General features: G+C 34.8%; 1 protein-coding gene across 1 annotated transcript in view; it reads left to right on the top strand.

Annotated features, from left to right (window-relative positions):
• The first annotated feature begins 4,942 nt into the window (after positions 1–4,942).
• LOC110442159 (prominin-1-like) overlaps positions 4,943–10,640 on the top strand; it is a 23,495-nt gene continuing 17,797 nt past the window's right edge. Inside the window, exon 1 of the mRNA XM_021485630.1 lies at positions 4,943–5,340. Within this exon, the coding sequence (XP_021341305.1) occupies positions 5,097–5,340 (244 nt within the window). The 5' untranslated portion in view covers positions 4,943–5,096. The remainder of the gene's footprint in view (positions 5,341–10,640) is intronic.

Genomic DNA, 10,640 nt, shown 5'->3' with positions numbered 1-10,640 from the left:
CACGTCTGCATTTTAGAATCTTTGCAAAGACGTCATGTAAATACCACCCTTTTATTTGTTCAATTATGTGCACATTGCTTGTTAAATGTATGAAAGTGATTGCAAGCCTTTGTTGTTTGTTTTCACAATTATAACCATTACTATTATCCATATGTTGTAAAGCGCCTTAGAGTAATTTTACAAATTATATAGGGCGCTATATAAATGCTGTATATTATTATTATTATTATGAATATGGGCCTAAATTTTCTTAATACTATTTTACCACAACGGTTGGTCATCATAATTCATACCCAGTAAGGAACTGAAATTATTTTGAAATTACAAAAGCAGACACTCTGGTATACAGTACAAAAATAATAGAATATTAATTTATCATCACATTTAAAAAAAAATTACAATGTATATTTTACCTCTAACAGTTGGTAATAACACTTAATTTCCCTTGAGAAATAGAAATAACATCAGAAATTATTTAAAATTTAAAATTACAAATAGTTGTTGGATGATCTAAGCATAACAATTCTTGGAATATAAACTACTTTGTATGAATTAATAGCTGGTGTCGGTGCTCCTGTCACCCCTACCCACGCCAGGTTGAAATTGTGATAAGGGAGACAACTCCTCTAACATTACTCTGTTCAATGTCAATTAATATGCTTGTGTCTGCTCGATTCATTAGTCACTTTAGACTTTTCCTAAAATTGGAATTTCAATAAACTACAAGAGGTTTAATGGCGCAAGATCGTCCAATGCTGAAACAAAGTATGATAAGTTGTATTAATACTCAATTGTCCAGGCCCAGGGGTTACGCTCACTTTCACTCTCTGCACCCCTGGAATATGTCATAGCAAAATTGAATATCCAGGGGTTACACTCACTTTTACTCTCTGCACCCTGGAATACGTCATAGCATAATTGAAGGCTCAGTGTACGCCACCTTGTTGATGAGACAAGAAGACTAGATCGATTCTTCGATAAACATCAAAAGAATCTCGCGGTCACATAACGGCTTTACTTTGACAGGCTTTGAAGTCGGGCGCCTCTCCTTTGTAATCTTCGAAGGACAAATATCGGCCTAGTGATTGGTCAGTTTTTTTTTTACCTGATCCCAACCAAATAGCTAGCCGCGTGTCTTCAGTTTTGCTATCTGACATATTCCAGTGGTGTACAGAACGAAAGTAAACGTAGGATGCACAAACTCATAACTGTATTGTTTGAGCTTTCGCCTTAAACCATAAAGTTCTAACTCCTGGGCATTTTAATTTTGATTTAACTAATACACACATAAATATATATAGGTCTCATTGTAATCATCATTAATAAAGAAAAAAATAAACAAAACAGAAATATTCATAATTTCCTTTATAAAAAAAAAAATCATTGACCCAACGGTATTCCAAATAGGATGCAGCGATTCAACGTATTTGCAATATGAATTTTATTATCTTGCGACATCGGTCCGAGCATAATTGCAAGTTTGTGTCGAGATTTAGCCTAAGAAAGCGTAAAAATGCAAACAGGAAAGGCATTCCTACATATATTGCGGGCTTCTGTAAGATTAACATGGCACCTGTCTTAGAGAACTGCTTTGATGACGCAATCTTGAATATGTGTTACATTGATGTTTCTCCAAGTTAAAAGTATTTTTGAAGTTTATTGTAATTTATTTAAATACGGAGACAGACTTTTCATATTCACAAAGACGGTAAAAAAATCATTAGCGGAAACCGATACAAATAAATATATACGTCTCTGGTGGAAATCTCTCTTTCATCCCATGTCCGAAGGATTGAAGGAAAATATGACAAATGCAATAAAGAATGTCTGTAGTTTGAAATAATTACTGATGCTATTTCCATTTCTTAATGAAAATTTGCACGTCATAAATGTTATTACCAACCGATAGGTAATAGGTACAGTTTGAAAAAGAAGTATCATAAATAATATATATACCACCAGAAACTTTCAGTACAATACAGATGCGGTAACATTATGTTTTTTGGGTTATTAAATCACATGAAGTTACAACACTGTTATAGTATGTATACACGGAATAAGATTAGATTAGATTACTTTCTAATTTCGTGGTATGTACGTGTGTCGTGAGGTATATATGTTGTAAATTAAAACTAAACAAAGCAGGAGGGATTGATAATATTATGTATGAACACTTCAAGTACGGGAGTGAATTGCTATATAGTCATTTGTCGAAGTTATACAATGCTGTCATTAACTCTCAACATATACCTGATGATTGGAAAAAAGGCAAAGGCCTTATCATAATACTGTATAAGGGAAATGGTAGACCGAAGGACGACCCGAATAGTTATAGAAGGATGACACTTTTACCTGTAATGTTCAAATTTTTTGAAATGATTTTGTCTAAGAGATTGGATCCTGTCCTTAGGACGGATAATTTCCCAAACAGGCAACAATTAGCAAATCAAAAGGGGTTATGTAGTCTGCTAACGTCTTTTAATCTTCAAGAATGTATACGGTATAACACCGAGAAAGGAGAAGACGTGCATGTAGGATTTCTCGATAGCAATAAGGCTTTCGACACCGTTTGGCATGCTGGGTTGCTCTTTAAACTGCATGAATTAGGAATAAAATGTAAATCATGGAACATCATGAAAAATATACAAAGTAGTATTTTAGTGAACGTATTGAGGTCAAAATGGGTAAAAATGGAGCGCGGTATCTTACAGGGAAGTGCTCTTTCAGCAAAAACGTATCTTGTTTTTATAAATGAATTGTTGAACAATATTGAAAAATGTGGGAAGGGTACAGTAATAGCAGATCTGCGAGTTAACATTACCACACAAGCAGATAATATATATGTGTAATTAGTACTAAATATTCTGGTCTGCAATAATGCTTTCTATATGTGAAGAGTACAGCAAGAAATGGAGATTTACATTTTCTTCTGCTAAAAGTAAAATTGTAACTTTTTCCTGTAAAAGAAGAAATATTGAACGTAAAACTCTGTATTTATATATTTGTATTCTTCCTAATGTTGATGATATCGTCCATGTTGGTGTGATGCTGAACAGTAAATTTAACTCAATAGAGCGTACCTTACGTGCATGTAACAAGTTACGAAGCGGAACCATGATCATCATTCGATGTGGAGCCCATCCAAGTGCTTTAAATCCACTAACTATAAGTAGAATTATAAACTTTTAAGTGTATGTTGCAGCCTTATATGGTTGTGAATTATGATTTTATCCAGAACAGAAATATTAATGCTTGAAAGAGCACAACATTTCATCTTGAAAGCAATACAAGGTATTGAGTCTAAAACCCGTACAGATATGTGTACAAGTCTACTTGGATGGACTAGTATAGAATCCTATATAGACACTAAGAAAGTGTTGTTCCTAGGTAGGTTATGTAGATTAGATAAGACGAATTTGTCGTCTCGTGTATTCTTTACAAAATATTTTCTCGTTGTATAGAATCTAAATTAAGTTCAAATAGACAAGGGTTCGCAGTTGATATACTAAGAATTCGGCAAAAGTATAAATTGTTTGAAGTGTTTAATGATTTTATAACTAACTATGCTTTTCCGTCTAAATTTATGTGGCGTGTTAAAGAATGCCGTATACTCAGTAGAGGAATTAGCGTGGCGAGAAAGAATGGCCAATAATGGCGATTATACTAGATTTTCTTGTATCCACGGTCATTTACTTAGTACCACATGTATTATGGAGACTGGCATTTAAATTCTCAGCCAAAAGAGAAGCTATAAAATATGTCATGAAATTAATTGTAACAATCAGAGAGTGTGAGGGTGAATGTACAGTGATATAGCCACCCATATAGTTCTACAATGTGATTATACAGAAGAGTTAAGAGATAATTTATGGTGTGATTTTATAAATATAAAAGACATAATGTTAAGTGGGTACTTACATTCCATGTCTGAGTACGATATGTTTCATATCCTCATTGGAGGAAATGTAGAGCATGAGTTGAATTCATGGGAGTTAGATGACTTTCGCATAAAATCTGTAACTTGTATATTCAGAATGTGCAAACTTTACTAAAAATGATGTCTTAACCTAAACTTTATAATGTGTCAATTGTAACATTTTCCTTTTTCTGTATTCCTTATGATGGTCATCTCTCTTAAGTAACTTAAGATAAGTTAAGGAGCGTAGTGACGCAAGAAGGGGGTTAACTCCAGCGTAACCCTTACTTTACATTACAATTTACCTTTTGAATTTCCGTTTGTATATTGTCATATAACATGCAAGTTACTTTGTCAATCTTTAATGAATGCATATATGTATTGTTCTGTTTGTGAATCTTCGATTCGGAGGAAATAAAGAGAATAATAATACGTCTCTGGTGGAAATCTCTCTTTCATCCCATGTCCGAAGGATTGAAGGAAAATATGACAAATGCAATAAAGAATGTCTGTAATTTGAAACAATTACTGATGCCATTTCCATTTCTTAATGAAAATCTGCACGTCACATATGTTATTACCAACCGTTAGGTAATAGGTACAGTTTGAAAAAAAAGGATCATAAAATAATATATATATATATATATATATATATACGACCAGAAACTTTCAGTACAATACAGATGCGGTAACATTATGTGTTTTGGGTTATTTAATCACATGAAGTCACAACACTGTTATAGTATGTATACACAGAATAAGACTAGATTAGATTACGTTCTAATTCCGTGGTATGTACGTGTGTCGTGAGGTCGTCACTAAACTAAATTTTCATCGTTTATCGGTTGGTTTTTATTATCATTTACTTAACATCGTTTGTTTTCGTGATCAGCAAATCACACTGCTACTTTAAATCGTGACATTAGTTTGTCGTTTGTATTGTGTACCTGTGTCAGGTGCAAATTACACAGGTGTGTTAGGGCGGTTCCGTGAGTGACGTCATCCTTTTATATATATCCGGAAGAAAAATTCTAGAGGTCAAAGGTTACGTGTGGCTGTAACACACGGTAAAGAGTGACGGTGACGCCGATCAATTGTGCTTGTGATTTACATACTTAGTGTCGGTGAGAAAGGACTAACATAGTTTTCGAGTTTCGCTGGGAAAGGAAATCAGTACAAAATGGCTGGGAGAACGTGTATAATTGTGATCACCTGTGTTTCCATTTTAATCACAATGACAATGGCTGATTCTAACGACACATCGAGTTCAGCTCAACAGGGTAATACAGTTTCAGACACAGGATCTTATGAGAAATCATCTCTAGAAAAAGGTGTAACAACATTGTACGAAAAAATCATGCACGGATTTCTGGACGCCGCCATGCCTGGTCAGTTCTTCTCTGATGCTGACTCAGGTCCAATAAGTAAGTTTATACTCTACACCTGTTGAATCCCTGGCCCGAACTTCTGACCCCTCGGGCTAAGTCTGCTGTACGCACTATAGTTATAAATGTACGACTAATGACTATACTTAATATCGCTAATGGTCCTTGTCCTGTACGTCTGACCAAACTGACTTCAAAACCTCAATTACTAACGGGAAATGATCTTGATCAACAGGTATATATGCTGCAGGTATATGTGCTGTAGGTATATTGCAGGTAAACATTAGATAGGAAGATCCATGTTTGCCCAGGGAAGCATTTCTACCAAGACCGAGATAATTGTGTTGACTCTCCAGTATAAATCAAATTAGCCTGTATCAGTGTAAGCGATTCCCCCAATAAAAGGTGGAAGGTTTGAAGTATATGCTCTGTACAGGCTAATTAGATTGGTCAGGTGATCTGTTCCTGGACGACCACACCTTAACTATTTTTTGTGGGGAAAATCATGTACGTAGATATTTATACAATAATATAATTGAGAAACTATTATACAGAGCACACACAACAAGAAACTATAAACAGTACACATCGCTATTTAAGTGAGGTTTAGATTTTATCTACATCATATTAATAGGAAACACACATATTTTTTTTGGCCTAAGAATTTTGTTTAGTTAGTTCAGATTTGAGTCCTAGTTGTCCCTTTTTGATGATGGGACCACTGACCACTGGCCACTTTCAGCTGCCATCTCCCTGAAATGTCTCAACCTGGACATGGTATCATGACACTCCGATAGTATCCATCAACCAGTGCAGAGGTGCCTAGACTAAAGACACCAATGATTGGTTTGGTTTTATTTTGTTTAACATCTATTAACATATTACGGTAGGTCATTTAAGGACGTGCCTCCATGTGTGTTGTGTAAGCATGCAAGTGTGTCTGTATGCTGGAGATAGGGTATGTTGATGTATTTGCCTCCTTGTAATAGCACAGATCTGATGCCGACTTTATAGTGCTATCTCACTTAAACACCATGCCGAAGAAGGCACCCAGCACAGCATTCCGCCCAGTCACATCATACTGACAACGGGTGGACAAGTTGTTGCCATTACCCTCAATGCTGAACATTAAGCAGGGAATAACAACTACCATTTTTAAGGATTTTGGTATGTCCTGGCCTGCATGGGACAGAACCCATTGTCTTTCCTCACCTGGGCAAACGCTCAACATTAAAGTCAGAAGTGAGGTATTGCCAAGCTAGGTGCTAGGAAATAAAAGGTAGTTAGAAGTAGAAAGAAAGATAAAGATACCAAATGTTGCAATAGGTGCAGCAGATTTATTTTGCTTGCTTTTGTGTCCCCAAGTAGAAGGCTCAAACGCGAATCCCCAATTCTGCAGGGGTTCCCACATAAGTCGCCTCCTACGATACATGCAGTGGGTACCAGCAGGTGTAATCTTTTCTCGATCCCTGGCCTGCAGGGGTGAACACCAATGATACAAGTAAGAAACCAAAATTGATCTGCAACCCCATTGCAACACTTGGGACCTGTATCTTTTATCTTTTTTTACCTACCAGGCTACCAGTATTTTTTTTTCATGACACCATTAATAAAAGGTATTGGTAGGTAAAAGAAAAAAAAGTACAGGTCCGCACAATGGAGTTGCAGATCAATTTTAGTTTCTTCAATGTCTCCTTATAAGCAAAAGGCTCTTAGAAAATCCCTGTTCCGCAGAATAGGCACCACATAAGTTGCTTCATATGATCATGCAGTGTTATACAGCAGGCCTGAACCTTTTCACATCTATAACCTGAAGCTGAAAATAATGTAGAATATCTGATGTTAAATTTAAAAACAGGCAATTTCATCAACTTAGCCAATAAAGTATACATGGAATAAAATTATGATAAGTTATGTATATCATTTACAAACTTTTCACTAACTGCAAGAAGTGACTAGACTTATTTAACAAAGATGTTTGTACAGTCAGAGTGTAATTATAGTTACTACAGTAAGTGACAAGATTATACATTAGAGGTCTCCGTAGTAATTACTACAGTAAGTGACAAGATTATACATTAGAGGTGTCCTTAGTAATTACTACAGTAAGTAACAAGATTATACATTAGAGGTGTCCGTAGTAATTACTACAGTAAGTAACAAGATTATACATTAAAGGTGTCTGTAGTAATTACTACAGTAAGTGACAAGATTATACATTAGAGGTGACGTAGTAATTACTACAGTAAGTAACAAGATTATACATTAGAGGTGTCCGTAGTAATTACTACAGTAAGTAACAAGATTATACATTAGAGGTGTCCTTAGTAATTACTACAGTAAGTAACAAGATTATACATTAGAGGTGTCCGTAGTAATTACTACAGTAAGTAACAAGATTATACATTAGAGGTGTCCGTAGTAATTACTACAGTAAGTAACAAGATTATACATTAGAGGTGTCCGTAGTAATTACTACAGTAAGTAACAAGATTATACATTAGAGGTGTCCGTAGTAATTACTACAGTAAGTAACAAGATTATACATTAGAGGTGTCCGTAGTAATTACTACAGTAAGTAACAAGATTATACATTAGAGGTGTCCGTAGTAATTACTACAGTAAGTAACAAGATTATACATTAGAGGTGTCCGTAGTAATTACTACAGTAAGTAACAAGATTATACATTAGAGGTGTCCGTAGTAATTACTACAGTAAGTAACAAGATTATACATTAGAGGTGTCCGTAGTAATTACTACAGTAAGTAACAAGATTATACATTAGAGGTGTCCGTAGTAATTACTACAGTAAGTAACAAGATTATACATTAGAGGTGTCCGTAGTAATTACTACAGTAAGTAACAAGATTATACATTAGAGGTGTCCGTAGTAATTACTACAGTAAGTAACAAGATTATACATTAGAGGTGTCCGTAGTAATTACTACAGTAAGTAACAAGATTATACATTAGAGGTGTCCGTAGTAATTACTACAGTAAGTAACAAGATTATACATTAGAGGTGTCCGTAGTAATTACTACAGTAAGTAACAAGATTATACATTAGAGGTGTCCGTAGTAATTACTACAGTAAGTAACAAGATTATACATTAGAGGTGTCCGTAGTAATTACTACAGTAAGTAACAAGATTATACATTAGAGGTGTCCGTAGTAATTACTACAGTAAGTAACAAGATTATACATTAGAGGTGTCCGTAGTAATTACTACAGTAAGTAACAAGATTATACATTAGAGGTGTCCGTAGTAATTACTACAGTAAGTAACAAGATTATACATTAGAGGTGTCCGTAGTAATTACTACAGTAAGTAACAAGATTATACATTAGAGGTGTCCGTAGTAATTACTACAGTAAGTAACAAGATTATACATTAGAGGTGTCCGTAGTAATTACTACAGTAAGTAACAAGATTATACATTAGAGGTGTCCGTAGTAATTACTACAGTAAGTAACAAGATTATACATTAGAGGTGTCCGTAGTAATTACTACAGTAAGTAACAAGATTATACATTAGAGGTGTCCGTAGTAATTACTACAGTAAGTAACAAGATTATACATTAGAGGTGTCCGTAGTAATTACTACAGTAAGTAACAAGATTATACATTAGAGGTGTCCGTAGTAATTACTACAGTAAGTAACAAGATTATACATTAGAGGTGTCCGTAGTAATTACTACAGTAAGTAACAAGATTATACATTAGAGGTGTCCGTAGTAATTACTACAGTAAGTAACAAGATTATACATTAGAGGTGTCCGTAGTAATTACTACAGTAAGTAACAAGATTATACATTAGAGGTGTCCGTAGTAATTACTACAGTAAGTAACAAGATTATACATTAGAGGTGTCCGTAGTAATTACTACAGTAAGTAACAAGATTATACATTAGAGGTGTCCGTAGTAATTACTACAGTAAGTAACAAGATTATACATTAGAGGTGTCCGTAGTAATTACTACAGTAAGTAACAAGATTATACATTAGAGGTGTCCGTAGTAATTACTACAGTAAGTAACAAGATTATACATTAGAGGTGTCCGTAGTAATTACTACAGTAAGTAACAAGATTATACATTAGAGGTGTCCGTAGTAATTACTACAGTAAGTAACAAGATTACACATTAGAGGTGTCCGTAGTAATTACTACAGTAAGTAACAAGATTATACATTAGAGGTGTCTGAGTAATTACTACAGTAAGTAACAAGATTATACATTAGAAGTGTCCGTAGTAATTACTACAACAAGTGACCAGACTTGTAGAATATTTGCAGTTACAAAATGAACGTTGACAGCATAACTATAATCCTATTCAAATTTGTATATAAATAATGCATTTCTTTACACAACATATATACAGATATACCAGTCATACATACCTGTGTACAAACAATGAGATCAATAGATACCAGTACAAGGCCAGAGGGTTAACTAAATATTTATCTGTTCATGTCTGTGTAACTGTTATTATTGTGATGTCCCATTGTGTTGGAAGAAAAATGTTACTGTTTATTGATACTGAATTACAGTCCAGACTTAGATACGATGTGTAGGGCTGAGCACCCATTTTAGAATGGAAGTTTTGGTTCAAAATTTAGGAAGAAATATTGACTTTTGATATTTACATTTTTTTCTGTACTGAATAATACTTAAAATGTTTGAAACCTGAAGGGATTTTAGGTTGATACAGTAAGAGGTTATGATTGATAAACCAAGTACAAATGTTACCTGCATGAGTATGGCTATGCTGGGGGTTCCCCCAGGGTTAACACATGGCAAGTTGGCCAGACATATTGTGATAAGAAAATGCAAGTGTGATAGGAATCAATACAGCTGAGCTACAGGTGGTTTGGAACACTGAATGCACTGAATAAAGTGGTAGTTTTCTGGATTCAGTTGAATGGATTTAATAGAGAATGGTAGGGAAGATGGGTCTATGTAGTGCCAGTGTAACACATGTATAGTACATATATTAAAGCTTTATTAACCTTACAACAATTATGGAACAAGATTTATCCAGTTATATTTGCCACTCCTATTGGCTGGGATGGGAGCATGCCAAGTGTCTATATGTGGGAGGAAGCTAAATATTTCTGAGAAAACCCACATAGTTGGGCAGATGGCATTTCATAAGAATTGAACCCAAGATGCCTTGAATTGGTGAAAGGCCAATGTCCGATCAACTGTCACCGACCACCCCTATCAACACTATCACCATCAACCATGTGTCCCTATCAACACTATCACCATCAATCATGTGTCCCTATCAACACTATCACCATCAACCATGTGTCCCTATCAACACTATCACCATCAA

The sequence above is a fragment of the Mizuhopecten yessoensis genome, unplaced genomic scaffold (assembly GCF_002113885.1).
Source record: "Mizuhopecten yessoensis strain PY_sf001 unplaced genomic scaffold, ASM211388v2 scaffold716219, whole genome shotgun sequence".
NCBI classification, from domain to species: domain Eukaryota; kingdom Metazoa; phylum Mollusca; class Bivalvia; order Pectinida; family Pectinidae; genus Mizuhopecten; species Mizuhopecten yessoensis.
Note: the sequence above shows the minus strand (reverse complement) of the source record. Positions and strands in the feature narration are given on the sequence as shown.